Source organism: Manis javanica, chromosome 5, assembly GCF_040802235.1.
Source record: "Manis javanica isolate MJ-LG chromosome 5, MJ_LKY, whole genome shotgun sequence".
In the NCBI taxonomy this organism is placed as follows: Eukaryota; Metazoa; Chordata; class Mammalia; order Pholidota; family Manidae; genus Manis; species Manis javanica.
Window position 1 is genome coordinate 112,088,827 of NC_133160.1, and position 25,946 is coordinate 112,114,772.

The following is a 25,946-nucleotide window of genomic DNA, read 5'->3' on the forward strand; positions in this document are numbered from 1 at the left end:
AATGGCAGCTCAGATCCAGGGGGACGGATCAGCCTGCGCTGCACGTACGCTGCCTCAGGCACAATGGCCAGCTGGTTCCTGGACAGTAGAGCATGAGTTACAGGACTAGGCACACGAGGAGGAAAAAGAAACTGTGCTCCCGGTCAGCAGAGGCACTGAGCCGAACACCTCACACCCCCTCAACTTAAATCCCCATTAAGAAACTGTGTGGGCTCAGTCTGGACACAGCAACTTTCTGAACACAGAGGAGGCAAGCCTGGCCTCCCCTCCGCCCAGCCCTTGGGCTCTGACAGGGACGCAGCCTTTGCTAGGTCATGGATGCTACACCGTGTGATATTCTCCCCTTCACATTTTGCTCTTCACCTCCAGTCAATGATGGGGGAAAATCAGTATGACATTTTCTGCCAGTTATTCCCTTGCCTACTTTTTCATTGTTAGAATTATACTGAACCATTGAAAGCCAGTAAGAGCACTTTAAAAAATAAGAGCCTTGCTAAGTAAACCAGTTTGGCAAACATGCACCCAGGGCAAACTGTAATGAGTGGCCACACCTTTGCAAATGCCCAGACCAGACTCTGTGCCTCTGTAAGTGTAATGGTTTAGAGCAGGGGTTCAAAACTCACCCCATCACCTCCTACCTGCAGGACTCGGGCAGGCTGTTTGCACTCTTGGTGCCTTAGCGTCCTCATGGGTGGACTTTGGACAAGTATACCGTGGCCACCACACTGGTTCATTGAGGTACTGCGGCACCTGGCAATATACTCTATTCATCTACCCACCCTAGTCCCTGCATCACCAAGGTCTCAGTTCAGCAAGAGCTTCTGTGATGCACCAACACACCTGGGAAACACCTGATTGCCAGGTGCCCTCATACCTGAAGGGCTTGCTGTCAGGATCCGTGTCCTTGAACCCCATCTCTTCCAGCTTACAGCGCCGATACAACTCATAATGGCGGGTGTGAGTCTGTTCCCGCAAATCTTCCATGTTCACACGGATCAGCATCTCCCGAAGCTTCACAAAATCACAGTGGTTTTCATTCTCAACTGCAAGAGATGGGCACAAGGCAGGGGGAGGGCTATCAGCAACCACGTTGCTGAAAATCTGGAGTGAACATTCCTCCAAGGAGTTGGTACCACTGCCCCTGAAATCTCTGAGGTCCCAAAGCCATCCGAAGATCCTTTTCTGGATTCACCTCACGTCCCTAACGAAGACAGTTCTCTGACAATGTTGACCATGATACTGATGCCAAGCGTGCCTGCTGGGGGCCTGCTCAGGGCAGGACACTGTGGGAGGAGCTGTACAAACAGCGCCTTCCCCTCCATGATACTTCGCCAAGCAGGGGTGTGACATGGCTTTGGAGGTGCAGAAGCACGGCTTTGATAAGCAAGCTGCCAGACAGAGGTAGCAGGCTCTCCACTCAAATATCAGGACCCTTGGCTCCAAAGCCAGGCCACTTCTACCACTCTATGCTGTCTGGAACTGTACAAGAGTTTTATATCCCGTCTCCTTAAATTTTATCAACAACACCATGAAAAAAGTTTTCTCATTCTAGAGAGATTGAGAAGAGTCATAAAAATTGTAATTTCCCTAGCAATCTCAAAGATACAGTTTCTTCTCACTTTTCACAGATTTATTGCCCTTTTACAGAAAAAGGAAAGGATTGATGGATCATAAACCAATGAAGGAAATTTTCATAGCCGGGTACACACCCTGCTTTCCCCCTGACCACAGGTGAGGACCTCCCCAAACACAGTGGGAAGGAAGAAATGGGGACCCTTCCCAGTGATGCGCACATACCCTGCACCACGCCCCAGGGGTACTGCCGGGCCTTTGCCATCTTGTTGCCGATTTTCACCTCTTCAGTGCTGCCAACCACTGCAAAGGGGAGATGGACCTGCCAGGCAACACAGGAGAGAGAGCAGTGTTCTTCCCCAGCTCTGGCAAAGATTGGCTCTCCACCCCCTCCACGCTCTCCTCCCTCCTGCAGGCCTCTGGATTCACCTTAGTGACAAGAGAAAACAGGGAGGAGGGTAGAAGCGGTAGGAGACTACAGGTTGGGGGAAGGAGATGAGCTTCGTGGATCTCACCCCTCCTACAAGCAAAAACTGAGTATTTGATAGGAGCTAGATTCCAATGGAAACTGTAGGAGTCTTTACAACCATACAGTAAGTTTCAGATGCGTGTTGTCTAATGCAGTAGCCACAAATATATGTGGCTATTAAGCACTTGAAATGAGCTTGGTGGGATCAAGTCACTGAATTCTAATTTTCTTTACCTTTAATTAACTTACATTTAAATTAAGAAAACAGAAGCAGTTATAACATGTTTTTCCATTAACTATAACTTTACCGTTTTGGTAGGACTGCATTTCACATTGCTTTAAACTCAAATCTAAAAAAGGAAGAACCAGTTTGGTCAATGTGGATATGATTACTAAGAAGGAAAATGATCTTTTTGGTACTTATTTCATATTGAAAAAAGTAAGTTATGCTAGGACTAACCTGGGTATGCATCCAAATTGGGATATGCTGCATTTGTAAAATAAACATTGGACTTCAAAGACTTCCTATGAAAATATTTCATCAAAAAATTTATACTGATTACATATTAACATGATACTATTTTGGATATAGTCAGTTAAGTAAGCTCTTAAAATTAATTTTATATTTCTTTTTACTTTTTAAAATATGGTTACTGGAAAATTATTTAAATTACTTGGGTAGCTCACATTGCATTTCTACTGAATGGCACTGCTTTACCCAGTTGATCACTGCACAAAATTCTAGTCAGAAATACACTTTAGCCCAAATTACTGGCCCAAGCCTTGCAACCCAGACTTATTGCAAGCAGGGATAATGTTCAAGAAAGTGACTGTTCTGTGCTGGTTTATTTGGTAGCTATGGCTACACTGGAGCGGGGGTGGGGTGTTGTACTTTCATTGTTCCTGTAAGCCTGTAAGAGTAAGAAGATTTGATATGGCTGCTCTGAGAATTATGCTCTTGGGTTTCTTGACCCAGGATTCTACCACAGTTGAGTCGAGAAAGACAAGAATGCTTTAAAGCCAAATTCCTCTCCCACAGAGAGCTTGGTGACACTCCGCCCAGGACACCCAACTGGCTTTTTGTCTCATGCTCAAGATATTTATATTTTCTGTAGGAAGGAAACAACGTACATTCTCTTTCTCAAACTCCAAGTCTGGAATGAAAACGTGTTCCCTGAGAATGAGGTGTAACAGGAAACTTTCGGCCAACATTTTGGTGTAATGATGAGCAAACAGCTTTCTCCACTCAAACTGAATGACAAAAGTAATTGTCAAGGATATCTGTTCCCCGAATACCATGTGGGACTTCATTATCAGGAACTGTTAGAAATGAAGAGCCTAATCTTACTACACTGATGGACAGTGCCTGCATTGGGGTATGGGTGGGGACTTGATAATATGGGTAAATGTAGTAACCACATTGTTTTTTCATGGGAAACCTTCATAAGAGGGCATATCAATAATACCTTAATAAAAAATTTAAAAAACTAAAATAAAATCATAAAAAAAAAAAGAAAAGCCTAATGAAAACTTCAATAGGAAAGAGCAAGATTAAATTGGGAATATCAGTTCTATTAATCTGATAGAGACCAAAGGTTCATGAGTATTTTCTTTCCAAGAAATTTCACACAAATTTAGTTCCATGACCATGCAAGGTGATTTAAAAGGATGGGGAGGGATACAAAGAGAAAACTGGATGATGTTCATTCATATTATTTCTTGAAGCCGTCACTGACACCCAAATTGTAGGTCTACAGCAGAATAAACAAGAGCCATCTCGGCCTAAGCTTCTGACAATGTTATAAAATGAGCACGCTGCTTACTTGGGTGGCAGTTACTACAAAGGCCGAGTGTTGCCGCTAGAGCTGGACTGCCTGGGTTCAAATCCCACCTCCACTACTGACAGCTGAGCACTCAGATGCCGGGCTGCAGCCCCCCACTTGTGAGGTAGGAATAATAGTAAGACCAACCCCCAGGACTGCTGTGAGGACTACATGTAAAGCCTCAAACAGTGGCTGGTGCATACTGAATGCTCCAAAAATGTCAAAAATACTGGGTGCTGCTCTTACTAAGTAGTTCTCAGTACACATAACCAGAGGATTTTAGAGGTGGACGAGACCTTCCGTGTCATCCAGTTTGATCCTGTATAGGAACTCTCTACAGTGTCTCTTCTAAGTGTGTTGAAACAGCATCTGTTGTCCACATACCACCTGTGGCAGGAACTGGCTGCTTTAATGGAGTGTTTGTTATATCTCAGGGGTGCCCACTTCACACTGAAGCCAAACCCCTCACTGCTCTGCCAGTTAACCTGGGTTCTGTCTTCTGAGTAAATGCAGTCATCACTCCCCCATACAACACCCTACCTGTCACAGCGCCTCAGGCCACTTTCCCTGGGAGTCTCTGCCCCCAGTTTCTGCCAAGGATTCCCCAGCCTTTACTGTCCCGGCCACAGGAGCCCAGGGCAGCAGGGAGCTGGACACCGCTGCATAAGTGAAATCCCTAAATGTACCTACTGTATGGAGTCACTCTTTGAATAACAGTCCCAGGGAGGGGAAATGCTACATTTGCTTCCAAAGTCCTACTCATTGCAAATAATTTATAGAAGAGATTCCTCCCTGCATGATAAAAGCCCTTGATGGGGGAGGCCACGTGCTGAACTGAAAAACCAAGGACCAGTTTTGTGGAATAACCCTAATCTCCTTAATTATGATGGCAAGCAACACAGGGCTCAGACCAGATGTGCTGGGTTGAAATCTCAGTGTTGCTATTAACTAGATGGCTTTGGCCAAGTCATTTAATTCTCAACTTGCCTAATGATTCAGGTAAGGGTGGTGGGGGGGTGGGCGGGAGTGATGCCGGGGTTGGTTCTTGTTCACGAAGCCAAAGAATGAAAGGGTTGGGGGAAAAAGAAGGCAGGAAAGACAGGAACCAATCACAAAAGCGAAAGTGAGGCAGGTGGACATATTTCTGACAACAAAGACAGAACAAGCAGAGATCTATTTCCTTTAAGTTGCTTGATGTGAATGGTGACCTGCTGGCATTCCATTTCCCACAGCATTTGTTATAGATTATAACTGCTGGAGTGGGAAGGAAATTTGAGATCACCTTGCCTAACTCTCATCTGACAGATGGAGAAACTGAGGGGCAGGGTGGCTGAATGAGCTGACGTCACGCCAGAGCCGGACTGCACTAGTCTGGTGTTCCAGCTACTGTACAATGCTGCTAGTAGGAAAAGCTGTCAGGAGCATCACTAGTTGGTCCTTTCTTACTTGAGGACTTACACTCATTGTTGCATTAATCTCTGCCACCGTTTCTTCATCTGTGGGGAACTGATATATCTGGACTCCATTGCTGACTAGTTCACTCATGATCTTACTCTTGAATTTGTGCAATTCATTCTTGGCAATGGTGTCAGCTTTTGCAATTATTGGAATGATGTTCACCTATAAAACAAACACATCTATTTTTACACAATTCCAACATAAGAAAAACAGACAAATGGGTAAAACATAGCAAAAAATTATATAAAAACTGTAAAACTTCACTTCAAAAAAAAGAGATATTGAAAATCAGACTTTCTACCCAGATGCAAAATTAAGAAGATATGGGATAATCTTTTAGTTCCATCTGCGAGCACTTTTACTTCCTCTCATCCGGCACAGAAAGCATACTTGTAATTTCCTCTTCTGTGCTACCAGTTAAGAGGAAGTGTCCCTCTATGACAAACAGCAATAACAAAGAAGTCTATTCTTTGAATAATCAGCCACTCCCTTTAGACTCCTCCAGCTACTTTAGGAGCTTGATTTTTGCATGTTCCTAACAGTGTAATAACAAAGGTTTTGATAGTTAAAATAGTGGAATAGTCAGCTTCACATAGGACAGCACCCTTTTCTTTCTTATGATGATCTGAAAACTACCAGCAGAAGAGAACTGAAGTATTAACCCAGGTAAAAATGGTTTGGGCTCCTTTTAAATTTTTCAAAATCACATCAACTAGTTCTTTTCAAAATCAACTTCTCTCACATTACTCCTTCGGGCCAGAATGAGACCTCGTGCCAAAGACAAGGCTCACTTTCAGAGCATCAGTCACCAAGACCAGGAGAACAAGGGTGTAGAGCCCAGGATGAGAGCCATGGGCACCCTTGGACTCAAGCTCCAGCTCCCAATGGGGACCATTCTCCTCCCATTTTCCCCAGCACTGTGCACAGCACACAGGTAAGCAAATTCCTTTTTTTAAGATTAACTTTCCTCTAGTCCTTTGTAGGTACAGAGGTTTCAATAAGATGCTACTGACATCTGACAGCTGGAGCCATGCTCTCCACCCAGCTCAGGGAAAAAGGGAAGGAGGCAGCAAGCAGCAGCCCTAGCCAGAGAAGACAGTCTTCAGGGAGGTGTTCTGGGTTGCTTCTGCATTCCTTTGCTTCTCCTTGTATTTCAAGAGCCAAATCAAAATTCCTGGTAAACCAGAATGAGATGACACGCTGATAGAAAAATGTATTCTTCACCTTATTTATTCCTCAACCCACTCCTAATCTCATCACACTTAGACTTTGTCTGCTAAGTTACATACTGAGAGAAACATCATTGACAGTGAGGAAATGTTTGGAACAAGGACCCGAGGAACAAAAACTTCCTCGTACACAGAGTATTCAGTTAATATAGATACAGACAAAATGGCAGAGAATCACAGTTTCTTGGCCAACTTGATCAGAGATATACACAGATCAATCTTAGATTTAAAAATACCTTTTTTTGCAGTATAGGTGCTTTATTATCTTTTCTGAAATCATTATATATCTGCCTTACTCTTCACTGTGCTTATATATATGAACCTTGAAATTAATGTTTTCAGATACTATCTAGCACCCCAACCATATGGAAATATCAATTCTTTGAAAGCAGTTTAACCTGTTCTGTGTTTTTGCCTTTTATTCTTTTTTTTTTTTAGCTGTGTTTGTTTTGCCTTTTATTCTTTCCCTTTTTATATCAACTCCACTAAGGATAATCCTATTGTTGGATATGAGCCTGGCTTGGTCTACAAACTTCCCACCCTCTCTGCGCAGGGCCCTTCCCAGCCCGGCTCTCAAGGATATGGCAGTACAGGGAGCCTGCCTCTGCCCAGGACCCCTCCCCACCATCCAGGACTAATGGCAGCTGAATCAAACGCAATGAAGATGGGTTTCTATTTGTGCTCCTGAGAGTCCTCCCACGCTGTTAGGATATTTCTCTGTAAACCAATCAGCCCACACATGTGGGAAGACCAAGCGGCTGGGCTCTGCTTCGGCCGCTGCTGGCCCTTTGTGACCGGGTCAGACAAGCGCTGGGGACAGGCTGACCTGAGTGTTCCCGTACTATAATGTCCCTCTGGAGAGAGAGCCTCTTTTAAACAGTGTTGTTTGGACAAAAAGTAATACCCAACAAAGCCCTCTAAAGATTGGTAAGACTTTTAATTGAACTCAAAAGAGGATTAGAAGCTAAGGGAAAATACCACAGCTTTGTTTTGTGGTTGATCTTGCTGCCACTTGCTTCTTTTTTATTTCAGAATGCATTGTCTTCCATTTATTTCAGAATGGAAAATCAAATTAATTGTAAAGTGAATCACCAAATGTTATCAAACTTATCAGTCCCTTTCTTCAAATGCTGTGGAAGAGGTTATTAATGTGTAAAGCTCAGGGGTCAAACCGAAACTAAGACTCTACTTCTTTCGAACACAAGGGTCCAGTTCAGTTTTTAAGACTAAGAAGCTGGACCGCACTTTCATGTCGTATAAAATTAACATCTTTTTTTTCGCCTAAACTTCCAAGTAAAGCCAAGCCTTTAAAAACCTTTTAAAGAAAGATTCAGATAAAGTTTTTAAGTTAAGCATTGTGAATTTGTATTTCAGTCTCCTTAAATTTAACCCTTCCTGTGACCCTTTAATTGTTTCCACTATATAATCCCGCAGTCCCATCAGAGCATTTATGCGTACTAATTGAAGAACTAAAAATACTTTTTAACAAGCTACATGGATTTGTTTGTTTGTTTTATTCTGTTTCGCCTAACATTCAGAGAGGTTTTGAAGCATTTTCTCACACTGCTAACTAAACCCTATGGTTCTGCAAACCAGAAAAGATAAATTACGGGGTTGGAGAAAGGGGGAGGGATGTTCAAGGCAAGAAACTACTCTGTATGATACTAAAATGGTGGATATACATCTATGAATTTGTCCAAGCCCACAGACTGTACAACACGAGAATGAACCTAATGTAAACTTTGGACTTTGGGTGATAATAACATGTCAGTGGAGGTTCACTGATGGTTAACAAGTGTACTCATGGAAGGGGACTTTAATAATGGGGAAGACTGTACATGTGAGGAGGAAGAGGTGATGAGGAATCTCTGTATTTTCCTCTTAATTTTGCTGTGAACCTGAAACTGCTCTAAAAATATTCTTTAAAAAAAAAAACAAAAACAAATCACACTGAAAACATAGCTCCATGAGGACCTTCAGATAAAGGCTGTCCAAATGGAGAGCGGATGGTAACCAGGATAGCAGTGAGTACCTTGCTGTCCAGCTTTTTCATGGTGACCAGGTCCAGGGACTTCAGTGAATGTCCAGTGGGGGCAATGAAGTAGAGGCATGCGTGGATCCTGGTGTCGTGGTAGTTGAACAGAGAACGTTTGATCTTTAATTCCTCTTGCAAGTAGGCCTCAAATTGGGCATCGATATATTCCACTATCGGCTTATAGCTAGAGTGCAGAGGAATGTTTTTTAGAACACATTTTCAAATCAGCATGTGTCACATCTCAAACCTCTCTCACAGTGCAGCGTGGAGTAGTCCTCCGGTGAAGCCTTCACTGGTTACCCCTTCCTAAGAGCTAAAGCACAAGTTCCTGGCCTAGCGTCCAGGCTGTGCGCTGTCTGGCCCCTGAACATCGCTCCACGCTCCGCCCTCCACTCCCTCCCTGGCTCACCTTTTCAGTCCCAGCAACTCCCAGCTGCCAGCACGGGCGCCACCTAGCAAGCTCTCATCTGCCTTCAGGCCTCCACTCGTGCCACCCGCAACCTGGCAACAGTCTTCTCCCTATTATTCTCCATTAACATTCATCCTTTAAAACAGCGATTATGAATATGTGCAGCAAGCTTTCACTTCCCCCATGGAAGATCATGTTAGGAATGGGCCAACACTAAGCCTCAAAACCTGTCTCAGGGAGGTGATCCAACAGCGTCTCCCAACCGACCGGCATCAGCACACCAAGGGAAACCGATTGGTGATGTCAGGATATGGCGTCACTTCCTTGTGGGAGCTCTTCCCGCATCCTGTGCTCCATCTTCCTGAGAGGTAAGGGTGCTCTGTGCTCTCATAAACCCGTGTGCATGTTCCTTAGCTTCGTTTACAAATGGTGGGCCCTGGACCATCATGAGCTTCAAGATTCCTGCCAACTTCAAAACTGTATGATTTGAAGGTAAACTTTGTAACCTTTTCTTCTCACCAAATCATGGTTCAAATGTGTTTGGAATAATTACATATGATTCTATTAACTGACCATAATCATTAATAGCATACTGAGAATGCATGTTCAATAAGCCATATGGAATTCTATAGGGATTTAGTGCATCAGGTCACTGTGGAAAAACCACAGACGTTTCCAGGTCCCCCAGGGCACTGCTCAGGAGATGCAAGCTGCAAGGGTGTTGGTCTAGTAGGGATACCGTGGGTCCATTCTTCCCAATTTACTACTTTGCTGAGGGATGGTAGAAGTTTTAAGAAAAATAAAAACCTTTCAGCACTCAACTTCCAGACCCATAAGTAATTAGAAATACTTGAAAGGAAGTTTTATAATGAGGATGACAGAAGATACCCAAAGAGAAAAGACAAAGCAACCAAAAACAAACAAACAAAAAAACCAGACTTATGAACCAAAACCCAAAAGCAGTCAGAAAAAAGTTTTTTGATGATATTTCTCCTTGGTGAGTCATCACAATCCTTTGACTCAATTTGAGCAGACAAAATGTCTAGAGGTTTAAAGAAAAAGCAGGATGTGCCTCAGCAAAAATCAAGTTCTAAATATGACAAGAGAAATCCCAGTAAGTTCCAATAGAAAGGATGAGAGCAAGTGGTAAGATTTTTGTATGTTTCCCAATTTTAAAATACAAATATTACATAACAATAGTGATAATCATTATTATTATAGGGTAGTTATATAGGATGGTAGTTAGAATCATAGATTCAAGCCAGATGACCTAAGGCCCAAACTCCAACTCCACAACTTACCATCTATGTGACTTTGGGCAAGTTACTAACCCTCTCTGTGTCTTGATAGCCTCATAAGTAAATGAAGGACAAAAAAAAGTCCTGTATTAAAAGAGCTATTGTGACAAGAAAGTGAGCTAATATATGTTAAGGGCTAGAACACAAGAGTGAGATGTAACTATTTCACAGTAATACAATAAAAATAATATAATAAACAACAAATAAGAGAAAAAAGCAAGCCTGACTTTTAAAAAAGACAGAAAAGACAAAAACAAACAACAAACAAAAAGGAACTTCACATTCACCCAGCTCCATGGTAACTGTTCTGCTACTGAGCTCCTATCCTGCTTGTGGGGAAGCACACCAGGCCACCCCAAGGAGGCCTGCCCAGTCTGCCATTCCTGGCCTGATCTTTTAGTCTACTGACACGGAGGCATGTGCCTGGGAAATCAGAGTCCTTCCTTAGCACCGTTTTAGCCCAAGGAAAGGAAGAGTAGCTCATGAGAAACTGCTCCTTCCTGCCTCTCTAGTTTCTGATTTTCAGCTTCTCAGCACCTCCTCCACAACAGTGGTCCATTTATGTTTCTGCTTTCCATTAATTTCCCTTTTTGTCCCTGGTTTTGATTATGATCATCCAAGATTATGGGAGGCATAACTTCTCTCCCTTTCCAGTGAGGAATGCTTTCTGCCCGGGTTCAACATATCCAAATAAATCTTTTGTTCTCCTCTTACATCTTGGGCTTCTTCTGCCTTCCCCATTAGAGTTCTGGCCAATCTTTCGATCTCCTTCTTTTTCTTCTGTGAGGTCTACCAGGAAAATCACGTTCAGTTCTGTTTCACTTACCATCTAATTGATAGTTGAGTCACAGATCTCTCCTTCTAGCCCAGTCTTTCATCCAAGTTTCAGATTCATCCATCCATTTGTTCCTCTAACTAAAAAGGCTTCCAAAATTGAACTTTTCATCTTGCCACCAAGCCCACATTCCCCCATGTTCCTTGGCACAGTAAATGACACTTCCCTCCATGCCACTGGCCAAGTAAAGAACCCTGGGATTCGAAAAGAATCCTCTCCTACTTCCCATACATAATAAAGCATGAAATCCCATTCATTTTACCTTATACATCATTATAAACAAATAAAATAAATGTATTCTGGGAAAACTACTTGCTAAAATCACTATTCTCTGTGTTCAAGATTTAATTATGTCCTTGGGACAGCTTTTCTTTTTTTTTTAATTGAAGTATCACTGATAGACAATCTCATGATGGTTGCACATACACAGCACAGTGGTCCAGCAGTCACCCATATCATCAAGCCCTCACTCCTCCACTGCAGTCACTACCAGCACAGTAAGATGTTATAGTCATTAATTGTCTTCTCCGTGCTGTACTGCCTTCCCAGTGACCTACCTATGTTGTGGCTGCTAACTGTAGTGCCCCTTAATCCTCTTCACCCTCCCCAACCCCTCCCCTTTGGTAACCACTAGTCCCTTCTAGGTGTTTACCAATCTTCTGCTTTTCTGTTCCTTCGAGATAGTTTCTTCTTCATGAATAACAAAGCAGCCATTTGTACTCCCTTTTAAAATTCTTTAAACAAATTCTCTGCCCCTCTCTCCTCCTTTCCATTTCTTATCTATGTTCATAATCATTAAGATAAGTAAGCTTATGCCTAATTTTGCCTTTTGCTCATTTACATTCTTATAGAAAAGACACCCACTTATATCCTGCTTGGCCAGTTCAAACTCCTCTGGACTGTAGCCTTATCAAGCAGAAGAAATTGGGGAAGGGCAAGTCAAATCTAGTACTTACATTTTCATATTTTCCTTTGAAGGCATGGGGATATTCCTTTTTACCTACCACTCATTTTGTTTATATACCTCCAGCCATAGGAAAAACAGTAAGATGAAACAAGTTGACCCTGAAACTGATTTATAAAATGTTTTACACACTATTTTCTACCCACCCAAGCTACCCACGGATCATTCTTGCAGAACAGCCAACACCATCACTCAACGCCTGACTGTCCATTTCACATATGACCAGGTATCTACTATCTAGTTTTCTCTATATCGCTGTCCATCAAAGTTAGTTTTCTTTATCCCTCAACTACTTCCGCCAGAAAGTGTGGTACAAATAGGATCTAAGCCCAAACAGTGCACCCCAGTATTTTGTGACACTGATGGGGATCTCGGGGAGTTTGGGGCCCTCATAATGGACTTCGATCACCCAGGCTTTTTACAGCTGGTTATCATGACGGTCAGTAACAGGGCCCTGCCAGTCTACCACCCATCTCCCAGACTGACGGCTATTTCCAGGGCCACAGCAAAACTTGGTTTCCCTTCTCTAGAACCCTTTCCTTCTTCACCAAAGAGTACAAACAGCAAAACAAGGGAGCCCTTAAACCATGAAGAGTTAATCATGCTATTAAACAAAACAGGAAACCTCACCAGATCTCTCTTCCTGCCCCGTTCTAGCTAGCCCTGTCCCAGGCAGATAATGAGGCAGGAATGCTGACATGTCCGAAGCCTATATAAACAAACTGAGACATTCTTGAAGTCTTGCATCGATGGCATGCTTCACCCCCAACGTAGTAAAAATAATCATGGGTTTAGAGAAACAGCACATCCCTTCCCACAGACTTACATATCAGTGTTAAAATGCATATCCCACTTCCAATTTTTTTATAGAAGCAGGGCCTATTAGAATAACGTTTTTATACAACAGTCATTTGGGTTTATAGTCAACATTGTCAACAATGCCTTCTGAGACAGAGTTATAAATGGCACTTGAAGAGTTTATGCAACAGCTGTCAAGAAATTTAGAAGAAAAAAAATATTTGGTATCTAGGTTAGGTTAGTATCACACTTCCTCTCTCTTAAATCTCCTTGGAAACTATTTGACCCAAATGAGTCAGATAGTTTCTTAAAGAGGCCTCCATCTGCAGATGCAAGGATCGGCTTATGCTAGCTAGCTATTTGCTGTTTGGTGCTGGCAAGTTAAAACTCACCGCCCTAAGGGAAAACCCCCTTTTAGGGGAGAGACAAAAATTTAGTGGTAGCACTGAGGCAATGACTCTAAGCTGGCACCACATGTGCCATATTAGCAACAAGATGTTGGAAGACAGCTCCCATTCCTGCAGGGAGGGATCCTGAAATGGCCCAGTTGCTGCCTTCCCAGCAGGGAGTGCACACGCATACCACTCTCTAAGCCCAGGGAGACACCAGGCTGGTCGGACAGATGGACACACCTCTTGCTCTGAGTGTGCCCTGTGACTGCACAATGACCAGGAGCCCCTGCTCTCTCCCCAGCTCCCACAATGCACCCATGCTCTTTTTCTTGTCACCAGGGTTTGCCCTCCCTCTATTTCACTTGGAGTTATAAACAGCCTTCAGGCAGTAACCTCTCCATCATTCCTTGGCACGGAGGTCATAAATTAAGAGCAACTGCTCAGCTGCAGGGTCTGAGCTTAGCTGTTCCCCACCCAACACAATGTACAGATAGTCCATTTTGACCAGATGCAAAAGAAAATCTTTCTCACTATATCTAACAATTGCTCCTGTTATTACAGGACAATGTTTATTGAAAAGCATTTAAATTGCTCTATAGATAAAATAGAGCTCAGTGCTCAGCTAGAGAATGAATTAAATATTTCTCTGTCATTACCATGGTGCTTATATATACCAGGAATAGTTAAAATACTGGGGCAATACACATTTCTAGATAAAGATGGTTCAAGTTCCTTTTCACAAAATAAATATATACAGTTTTGAGGGGGAAAAAAATCCTGGTACTAATAAAGTTTCTGAGTCCTAAGCAAACATACCATAACTTATTGACTTGGGGTTTTATTCCCATAATGGTGTCACTGCTCAAAAATGTCTCTGGAAGCCTCCTTCTTCTGGAATCATCTTTGGGCCTGGGACAATTTTAACTTTCTCAAACTCCTTTTGAGAACAAACATATTTACAACTGTCACAGGACATTTGAAATTGAGATTGATGAACAGGATGCATAATCTTGACGAGTATGAACAGTGTTTTGTGACTGAGATGAACATATAGGTTGTACAGCAGGAAGTTTTAAGGAATAACAGCTTCTCTCAACTGAAGGCATACAGCAACTCAGACAGAAGAGCCAAACTTACCTGGCTTTATAAACTGAGTATATGTTTTATAAAAATAAAAATAAAACCTCACTGTGTGATTTTATAATTATATTTTCCAACTTTATGTGAACCAGTTCTAAATAGTCAATACATAAGATTGACTTATATCCAGTAGCCTCTATCTACATACAAACTATTGGAACAAAATTTTTAGGAAGTATTTTATTTCTTAAGCAGATTAAACACATCCTTTCTTCTACATATACACAGAAGTCTGTTGTATATATTATCTAATTAGCTTAACAAATCCTTGCTGGATAGAGAGGGAAACTTTAATCCAACTGATCTGAATCTCCTAAATCTGACTGAAACTACAATCATTCAGACTCAATTAGGCAGTTCTGCACCCAGCATGCCATCCAACTCTGAGCAGCCTGCAGGAAGACCCAGACACCTCACAGAAGTACTAACAGTGCCTCACACCACAGCACTGCAATCAGTATTAAGCTCCGGCACCAGCTAAGATTTTTTTCCCCAACAGATTTTCCATAAAAACGTTGTCTTCACTTTGGAGTTTTAGGCACTAGTATCACTTTTACCAAAGCTGCTAAAATACAGCATAACCACCTGTTACTACAACACCCTTCTCCCAGGCCTCAGCTTTCACAATGTCCTTCCTTAGGCCTCCTCCTGAGAATAGGACTGTACGCACTCTCACACTGGAGGAGGCTTCAGAGAACACCCAGTGTCATTCTCTTGAAGTGAAATAATTGCCAAGGTCTCGTAGCTTGTCACTGGCAGAACCCAGACTACAACCTGGTCTCCTAAATCCTGGGCTGAGGCTTCGAAAGCAAAATGTCGCTGACTCTCAATTTTCATTCAAATGTGTAATAACTTGGGGATTAAATAAAATATCCCAATCTGCCTCAGGGACTAAGAGAGCATGGCAGATGCTCCTTTTACTCTTGAATGCCTTATTTTTCAGTCACAAAAAAAACAAAACCCACATTCCCCAGACTCTGACAGCTAGTGCTCTGGATGTGGTCCCATTTCTGGCAAGCAGATGCAGCCATACAAGACCTGGAAGCAGGGAGTGAATGCCCCATGACAGAGGCCACACCGGGGGAACAGGGATCTTCGTGCAGGCAACGGTGAATGCATGTGGTTATCAGGGCCAGATGTGGTGGCAGTTCTAGAGACCCCGCTCAGGGTCAGGATGTCAAGCTCTAGAAAGCAGTTCAAGGCAGGGGCTTCTGCTACTTGTCCTGCGGGGTGACTGGGTGTTTCTCTAGACAGTGGAAAAACCCCCAAACCTGGTTTCATGACCCTCCTGGAAAAATGCCATAAACTAACTTATTCCTTGTAACAAATCCCTTTTCTGCTTTTACTAGCTGGAATTAACTGTACTATCTGATTCTGACCTCAGGGAAGAACATTCTAAGAAAATTTCTCAGAGGACAAAAATGTCTCATTTTTCAGGCAAAAGAATCAATTCCCATAACTAGTGAGTAGTTAGTTAGCCTTTGAATTTATCTGGGATGGATCCTGTTATCTCCTCATCCATTTAGATCCCCACAAAAATCCCAAGATGTACCTGTCATCTTTATTTATTTGGTCTCCAAATCCCACAGTGTCGACAATGGTTAACTTCAGGCGTACATTGCTTTCTTGAAGCTCATAACTTCTGGCTTTTAACCGAACACCTGGTTCATTGTGAGTAGCTGGGTCACTTTCAAATTTGGTGTTGAATAAAGTGTCCATTAATGTGGATTTGCCAATGCCCGTCTCACCTACAGGACCACAAGTGAGAAATCAGAAATGTGTCAATGCCTCTCAGCTTAGTTCAGGTTCATTAGGAGTTTTTTCATAATCACATTTGTAAAGTGTTTTTACAAATCAGTATCACCAGAAATCCCACTATAAAAACAGTTTTTTTCCACATGTGATCTATCAAATTCCACCTGAGAAATGGCTTAATGAATTTCCAGAATTTCTTCTAATAAATAATACATAAATAACAAATTCTAATGAATAATTCTGCTAATTAACCTTTAACAGAAAAGATCTTGAACTTGTATATTAAGATGTTCTTTACCTCTGGATAGAGAAAAAGGACCAGTAAGGTTACCTATGGTCAGTTTGTACATTATAAAGATATAAACTATATGTCTTCCTCTTATAAATGCTGGTGTATAAAATTGTTACTTTTAAAAAGTACTACATTGCTGAGTTTCAGTCAGTAAGGAAAAAAAGATTAATCCTATTTATATTATCTGATATCACCTAATATTGTCAAAAAGAATTCCATTTCTTCAAAATATCACTCTTGACAGTAGCAGCGATGATAAATCCAGCTAACGTTACTAAGGACTTTACACGGAGCCAGGCCCGGTGGCAAGAGCTTCCAATGCATTATTTCATTTGAACCCCACTGCTACCCTCCATGAACCCAGTACCGTTGTTTCCTTCATTTTACAAATGGGGGCACTAAGGCTTAGGTAAGGTTTAGGTAACTTGTGTAAAGCCACATTGTTAAATGCCAAGGTTCTAACCCTGGTTTGTGTGGTTCTAACACCTACACTCAATCAACACAGCATCCTGATTTTACAATTACTGAAAAAACCAATTATCTAATATTTTCCAGTTATAGTTATGAATCTGTGAATCCCCCGTATTATCTCCATTTTCAGCTGGAATCTCAAGATGGCAAGTGTTTGTTAATAGCTTGCCCAGTTTCAGGGTGGTATCTGTGACAAAGAAACAGAATGGTGTTAAATGACCTGCAGTGAAGGCCTTGTTAATTCACCTAGGTGGGTCAAGTCATTAAGTGTTTACTGAAGCCCTAATATGTGCACAGAAGAGTGTTCACTACCCTCATCAAATGCTGAGACCCAAATGCAGACCCATGAAGAACTTCAGCTTGACCTTCAAAATAACACCAAGCAAAGTTCTCCCTTAATTCTAATTCTTATATGTTGTCAAAAGTAGTTAGCCGAGAGAAAGAACGCACTCTTTTCACTGGTGGTAAATGGTGATTGAGTGTGTGATGGTGGGAAGGGCAAAATACGAATCAAGGAACATTACCCTTGGAAAGCGTTTTTTTTTTAATATGGAAAACTTCCCGATTTTACTAGCAGCTCAATTTAAACACGCTGATAGCTGCAGCCCTTTCAAAAAATCCCAATCCCATGGTGTTCCTCTTTTAAATTGTTGCTATAGTGACTTTCAGGATGGTGACAATTTCATGGGAAGAAGAGCCCTGGGATTTGTGGTCTTAGGGCAGCTCTCCCACTGTAAGGACAAAATCCGTTTACTAATCAGAAGCTCTGGATTACTCGTTGCTTTGCATCAATGTAAAAGTGAAGTAGGTGGAGTCTTTCTGGATTAGATCTCTAATTAAAAGCCTTACATGGTTTGTCACTGACTACAATGAAATTTCCCTTATAGGATAAAAGTTATTCAAGTACATATGCCTTACTTTTTAACCTTTCCAATTGGGCCCCTGATACATCTGAGATCAAAGAACATCCTCCTTCATTCATTAGCCTTCATTCAGCCAATATTTTTTCAGTGCTTACTATGTACCAAGCTCTCCATCAAGTTCTGGGCAGATATTCATGAACTAGCCTGATTTGGTGTTCTCCCACAGCTTAGAATCTCACCTGGAACGTGACTGCATACCAGTCAGACTCTCATTTACTGTTACGGGAATGACATGCTAAGTGTCTGCCATAACCACATACCTCTTCTGAGCAAGACCTTGTATACTTTATACCAAAGTATACTTTATACTTTGTGACCTTGCTAGTGATCACAGGTAACTGGACCCTGAAAGGTGCCCACAGAGCCTGACTGTCATGCTCTGCGAGAGTGCTCCACACTGGACATTGTACCTGTCTATCCAATCAGAACATCTCTCTTTGGGCTTTTGAATGAGAAATAAACAATCTGCACACAAGCTGATGATATGAAAAAGAAAAGAGACACAAGAGCCAAGTGAGTAAGAAGAAGCCATGGGCAAAGGCTGTAGGTAAACAGAAGATGTACTGACAGAGCATAAGCTTGAAATACAGGTGAAAGACAGCAGACAGATAGAGCCCAGTTTAGGATCAGCAATTAACTCACTAAAAGTAGTTGAGTACTTACTATGTGATAAGCATTGGTGCTGGGGATAAAATGGTGAGTAAAAATAGACAACTGACACTGCCTGAACACCTGTAATATCCTGAATGTCATTCCAGACCTCCGTAAAGTCTGCAGGTACAATAGTTGAAACTGTTACTTGTCTTTCTTACTTTCCTGAATATTCTTACAAAAAGGACCATCAATAATAGTAATCTAAACTAGTCTCCACTCTCTAAAATGAGAATTCAATAAGCTCATATCTATGATTCATGCTTAACAAAGTAAGTTTGAGGAAAATAAAGTTACTTTGTAGTAGATACAGAAACAAATCAGGGTTCCCACTCTTAGATACTTAGAATCTGGTAGGCAGTTCAGTATTGAGTCCTTTTAAGCTCATGCTACATGTGTAACTTTCTGAAGTACAGCCAACTTCCTTTCAGGATTTATCTACTTGCAGAACATGAGCAAAGAGAGAGCACAACAGCTTCACAAAGGTCTCTCCATAAGGTTCAAAGCTTACCACGCAGAAAGGACCCATTTCACTTTCATCTCTTTCCTCAAGAACAGCAATCAAGACTTCAATTCACAGAGCAAGGATTTTAGGTTACCTGGACCAGGACTGGGATTACCATCCCATTTTACTAGGTTGAGAATTAGTTAAGCACATGTGAGTCAGGAACACCAGGCCTTTCCTTTTTTTTAAAATGCAAGGTAATTTTAATTATCATTCACATTAAGGTGGAAATTATGAACAATTAGCATTCCAGGCCCTACTTACAGTATAGGGTTAATCAACAGTTTGGAAAAACCACTATTCCTCTAAATTTCAGGGTGCTTTCTCTCCAGTTCTATGCTCTATGCTTTTAGGGGCCATAATTAGACCCAGCTACTCTAGCAGCAGTGTGATTCACCAAATGCATTCAGGAAGAAATGACAGCTTTTGGATACAAGGAATTACAGAACAAGGGAAGTTTTCCAATGCACTAGTTTTTAAGGTGTCTCTAGCCTCAGAAAGCAGGGCATATTTTATACCTCTGAGGACCCACAAGAGCAAAAAGTCCTCTTCCGAACCGTGTAACTGAAAGCCTACTGCCTAGGTTGCAAATCAAACAACGAAATAATATCTTGAAAAAAATGAATGACCAACACTAATTTTGAAGCACTTCTGAACTCCCTAGCAGAGCAGCTGACACAGAGTCAGCACCTACTGAAAGCCAGCTGAAAAGAAAAATGATCACAGTGGTAATTTATACTGAGATTTGCCACTTTGGTAGGTTTTTCAGTTAGTAGTATATTCTCTTATGAAGAGCAGTCCTACCTCTCCCATTCAGTTCTCAGGCTTATCTAACCACATGCTCTATGCTGGACATAAAAAACAAAACAAAACAGAACAAAAAAATCAGAAGGCTTGGGTTATTATAGAAGGTAATTGTAGATTGATCAAATAGTTGATCTACGAGTCAGCATCTTTTACTCTGATTGCCAAGACCAGCTACTTGTAGAATTATCCACATAATTGTGCATGAAGGTCTGCTCGCCTTCCCTAAATATTTTAGATTTTATCCTTGGATGGAGCTAGGAAGTTCAGAGCTATGTGCCTAAGCTATGTTGTGTGAACTCCTCATGAATTGCCTCTGATGAAATCTGCTTTGGCCAGCACTGCCAGCCTGCATGGGGAGGAAGTGTGCATGTGTTCCTCAGCGCTCTGCGCATTGCCTGCCCTGATTTCGGGAATGCTCAGGAACCCAGAACCTAAGCTGTGGTGACACCAGCCATCTGTCTTTTCTGAAATATCTATAGCAGAAACTTTTCCAGATGAAACTATATTTTATCTGGAGCAACTACTGTTTTTAATTTATATAGATACTATAAATCTGTAATTGTTAAACTTTTATCCTGTGTTTGGCACATACTATGTGCTCAGTAAAAATCCGTTGGATGAATGGAAGCCCTCCATGCTCTGACACTGGCTGAGAGACATGTATTCCTGGTAGAAGTGATTGCTGTACACAGTCCTTATGGCTTTGTATTTTGACCCTATCCCTGACTTCATTTTATTTTCTGGTGTTAGTTTTAGCTGTATTCATCTACTTATTCATTTTACCCTGTAAACCAATTCTTATCCTTTCCTGAAGAGCAAAATGGGATCAAAATGTTTAAGAAAGTATTGTAAAATTCCACAGTTTAAGTTGACACAATAGCCTTGGCTAAAATGATCTGAAACTTGTCTGTTTTCTATTCTTCTTCTGTCATCCCCTCAAAACAATTATGGTTTAGTTATAAAAAAATTCTAATTTCAAAATGTATTATTAATTTACTTTAACCCTACTATTGAACTGGTTCCTCTTCAGAAGCAGGGATGTTAGTTATTCTACCCATCTGGGCATTTGCACAAAGAACTGACAGTGCTGGGTCCATGTTGAAGACAGTCACAGAGCTAGTGACCTTTTGGAAAATGAAAAAGATATATAAATTTAAAACTGTGAAGAAAGGCTGAATACTTATACAGATTCTCTAGAGAAATACAGTGTAGGTATTTATTTAAATAAAAGGCTTTATTTAAACTAACATACTGCTCGGGGATGATTTAGCATGTTGTAGGCAAGATGGACAGTGAGGGACTATGACCTCTTGGGTGTGCTGGCACCCCATTTAGCGTCAAGAATTAGCTTCCTGGTTAAGTAAACACTCTTCTCCCTATCTGTATTGTATTTCTTTCCAGGACTCAACAGAGATGGATTATCATTTAATTCATGCCGCTAAAACTAAACTAAGCTCATGCCAGGATTAGTTTCTACCCTGGTTTATTTCCTCTATTTTGCGACTTACAGGTTCTTGACACAAAACAAAATTACAATGCTAAGACCTTTTTGATGAACTTCATTAGTTTCCTCACTAGGATCATAACTCTTTTTTAAAAATATCCTTGATTCCCTCTGTATTTATCATCTGAAAATGATGCTATGAACACCACACATGTGCATAATATGTAAAAAAAAAAAAATACAAGCAGACCATCGGTGACAATGAGAAAAGAAACTACCATAGATACTCAAGTTAAATATGACACCTACCCCTCTTAAGTGGCTGCCAAAATATTTTTATTAACTGGAACACTTTTTTATAGACTCTTACTTTAAAAATAGGCCATTAATTGGCAGCGACAGTTTTCTTCCACAGATATTTTGCTATAAAATATTTGTTGTACAGGACTTGCTTGCTGTGTTCTACCCTCTGAGCATAAGTATACTTATTTAATACTTAGGGCTGGCACTCCTGACTCCAAAGAGCTAATGCTCACTCCCACCAAGGGGCTCCAAGGAGTTACAGAAAATAACCCAAATAGCTAGATATACTGGCATGGAAGGGTAGCCAGGACTTACTGTGGAGTTAAAAAAAAAAAATAACATTCAGAAGAATATGATCAGCATGATCTCTTTTGTATAAAACAAAAACAAAGGTATTTATGTAATTGTGGGAGAGCTGTTTGTGTCTGTCCGGGGTGTGCCTCTCCCCAGCCCAGTTGCCTTTCTGATCATGTCCTCTCTCCTATAGGGAACCTCTTGTGTTTTGGGGTAGACTAACCCCATCTCCTTCCCTAAGTGGACATATGTCAGGCCTGGCCAGAGATGTCTGTTGACTGTTCAGCGAGGCTTGTCAGCAATGGCTTGCTCTTTCCTCTGGGGCTGCTAAGCTGGCAGCATCGTCGTAGGCCATACTACCTTCATGAAGAAAAAGCCTGAACTTGAAACCAAGCAGAAGCAAGCAGGATCGTGAACCAGAGACAGAGCCCTGAAAATACTCTTCGAATCCCTAGAGCCAGCTGTTCTCAAATACACGATTCAATGTATTACCTTTTTAGTTTTTTGGGGGTTGAGGAAGAGTCTTAACTGAACTTAAACTGGGTTTCTGCAACTCTGTAGAAATTTTCCTACTGCAAGACCATTCAGAGAGAGATGCAATGTTGCTGGCTTTGAAGATGAAGGAAAGGATCCAACAGCCAAGGAATAATACAGAGGCTCTAAAAGCTGGAAAAGGCAGGAAACCTTCTTCTCTAGAGGTTCCACACAGGAACCTGAGGGTGCTTTGATTTTAGCTTGGTGAGACACATGTGCGATAATAAACCGGTGTTGTTTTAAGTCATCAAAAATAATTTGCAAGTGCAGAAGATGTACAAAGTTTCTAGAAGGCTCCCACAATGCTATCTTTGTGGAATGTAAATGAGGACAGGGGGAGGGGTTGGATTTTTATAAAATTCTTAACAACAAATGTGAATTATTTTAATTAGTTTGAAAAACTAACTTTAAATATGCTTAAGAATGGATTCTGAATTTTTAAAAATTTAAGAATCAGGTATTATCACCCAACCAGCAGAGTCAGAACAGCAGCTACTTTACAAATAAAATGGGGCAGCATGGATGTGCCTTGAAAGGAATCCCAACTAGCAGCATAATTGTGCTATTTAACACAAGGGGTCAGCCAATGAGCCAGCAACATACCCTCCTGCATACCACCCACTTGGTCAAACCAGGTCCTTCCAGCAAGACGGACCCCACTGAAGTATTTACCCCACTTGCAGGGCCTGGGACAGGACGCTCACATATATTCTTGAAGCTCATTCTGAATACAGGGCTGAGGGAGGCAGGGAAGAGACACCAGCACAGTAACTGGCCTACAATTTAGCATACTTTTCAATAGAAAATCAACAAATTGCCAACAAATTGCTATGCTAATGAAGAATTGCCCTGCTCTGCAATGAGCATTTATCCTAAGAGAAAAGACAGCTCATTTATGCCACTCCGCAGAACTAGCTGCCATTCAGAAGCTGCCCTGCTGAATTTTAAACAACTTTATGTAGAGAAAAGGGGAAACCATGAGAGCGGATTGCTTTGGTCATGTTTCTCTCTGGTCATTGTCTTATCCAGTGCCTACGACATAGTGCCAGAGAGCGAGCTGGTCCACTGTTCTACTAATGAAGGCTCAGTGCACAGGCCGCATTCAATACGTTCCTCAAAAAGTTTTTCACAAGGGAAAATACCTACCCCTCCCCATGGTAATTGACAATTTTTAAAAAGTGGTTATTACATCAAACACACAACTTTTGTAAATTTACTTCATTTCACTTGGACAAGAGAAGCAAGTCTGGTAATTCTGCCAAGTTTAGGGGAAGGATGGTCTACTGGGCTACACAGAGAAATCCTTTGGGTTTCTCTCAGAATCATATGTCCAAAGGACAATGGCTACAAAACAGCTCAAACCGGCCGCTGCTGTACGTACGGCCTGATTATTCATCACAAGTGACAGGGAGGGGGACGAAAAGGCCACTATCTGTTCCAGGGACTAATATTACTGCTTCAGACCAACAAGAGATTTATATTTCCATGTTTCTCTTTTTTCCTACCTTCTTTCCTACCTTTCCTCCTCCTAGTGTAAAAAGGATGCAGGTGGAGGGAAAAAGAAAAATACTAATGCCAGAGGCTGATGCTAATGTGTCACATTTAAAGGACATAAATAAAACATACTGAGGAGGCAGATACAGTGGATTCCTTTGGCCTTTTCCACTTATCTACCAGGAATAAGCTCAGGTCAGTTTTCGATTCCAATTTAAGGATAAAAAGTTAATTTGATAATTCAGGAAGAGAATTTATTTCAAAATTAAAACAGAACTTTGAGTTGTCTTTTACTCTAAAAACAAAAAATTTAAACATCATCAGTTTTTTAAGGCGGGTCATTTCAGATTTTTCGTATGTTAAGGTTGCTGATGTTTAAAAATATTTCAACGGAGGTTACTATTGCAGTGTAGCCAGAGACCTTAGAAAGAAATCTTCAGACACTTCTAAATGACCTTTTTATGTGTATACATTTCAGTTCCTTCTTTCAACTTCCTATAGTCTAGTTAGTATCTAAGTCCCTCCTCCCACCAAAATTTAAAATAAGTATGTTTTAGTAACAATACTAAACTGACCACTTGCTTAACTGTGTGACACAAATAACAATTTGAGGAACATCTGTAAGTTTACAAAGCACTCAAATACAAGTCTCAATCTCTGTAACTGTGTGGTATACAGGGAGTGGGTATTATTGTCCTGCTTTACTGATTTTAAAAAAAAAGAGTAAAAACATCATTCCCCTCATTTCCCTGAAACGTTGCCCTCCAACAGTCACCTGCTGACACCTGAGGGTCAGAAGCCTTGCTCAGCAGCCAATTGATGACTCACTTACCAACACACAGGATGTTGAAACAGAATCCTTGGGAAGTAGACTTGTTGACCAGCTGGTCAGGGAGACTGTCAAATCCAACATGGCCAGAGAGGGACAAGTTTCGGAGCTCTTCATTCTGGAATTTCGGAGGGGAAACGTTTGAGAATCCATGAACTCTGCCACATGGGCATCACATGTTACAATCGTAACTCTCTCCCTCCCTCTCATACCGGGAGGCACTGGAAAAGGAGATCCCCTCTGTACCCACACCCTCCTTGGCTTCTGCAAAACTGAAGGTACTAGTAACTCTGAAGCCATGCTTGTCACAAAAATCACACTGACTCCCAAACTAGACCATCTCCTGATTTACCTCATTTCCTGTTACACATGTACTGGCCTGGGGAAATCTGAGTGGCTAGAGGTGACTATTTCAGACACACATTAAGTGACACAGAAAATTCCAACCATTCTCAAAGCTTCCAGAACTCAAGAAAAACTTTCAACCTGAGTTAAAACTAAATAACACTCTTCCAGATACATGAAGGAGCTTTGAGAAGCTCACGGTACAGGATACATACTCATTACAATTCTAAAAATTCTGTAACCACCATAATGCAACGTATTTTAAACTACTTGGCCCATGAACGGGTCCCATCTTCTCCATTAGCTGCAGAGGCTTCTTGGGCATCTTTGCTTCCCCACACACCTCCTAGCTCAGGTCCTACGCACACTAGAAATCAGGTCTCCGTACTGAAGGAGACCAGGGTAAGGTAGTTATCATGAATTTTAGAAGTTGAGTGATTTATGCTATTTTGTAAGATGCTGACTGCCTCCATGACTTTGACTTTGAATGCATCCCAGAGGTGTTAGAGGTGACCTGTGAGACCTTTCCTTCCCTAGAAAACAGAGGTCAGCTATGGCCCTTCAATTACAATGCTACAATTATGGTTTGGGATTCCAGAAACTAGGTATTGAAATTTTCTTGAAAACAAGTCTCCTGGCATCCTGGCTCTGTTGCCAATGAACTTCATGTTCAAAATACTTCAGTTTGGGTGAAAAAATGAACCTCAAAGTTCCAATTTTTTTAAATAAAGAAAAACCTTTGCATAGGATCACTTAAGTCAATATTTTTGAAAAGACTGGTTTTCATGGCCTCCTACTTGTGTTACATAATGATGACAGTGATTTCTACTGAGGACTGAGACTCCATTTTCAAATCACTATGGTCACTGTGTAGGCA

General features: G+C 41.4%; 1 protein-coding gene across 11 annotated transcripts in view; it reads right to left on the minus strand.

The window, feature by feature from the left end:
• SEPTIN11 (septin 11) overlaps window positions 1-25,946 on the minus strand; it is a 179,845-nt gene that overhangs the window by 56,188 nt on the left and 97,711 nt on the right. For all 11 annotated transcript variants that reach the window (XR_012131710.1, XM_073237426.1, XM_073237429.1 and 8 more), the window contains exons 2-7: window positions 24,728-24,842; window positions 15,975-16,170; window positions 8,584-8,770; window positions 5,323-5,484; window positions 1,798-1,894; window positions 875-1,043 (exon numbers count right to left, since the gene is read on the minus strand). Coding sequence is in view for 10 of the 11 variants with exons in the window: in XM_073237426.1 (XP_073093527.1) it covers window positions 875-1,043; window positions 1,798-1,894; window positions 5,323-5,484; window positions 8,584-8,770; window positions 15,975-16,170; window positions 24,728-24,842 (926 nt within the window). In the remaining variant the exon portion in view is untranslated. The remainder of the gene's footprint in view (window positions 1-874; window positions 1,044-1,797; window positions 1,895-5,322; window positions 5,485-8,583; window positions 8,771-15,974; window positions 16,171-24,727; window positions 24,843-25,946) is intronic.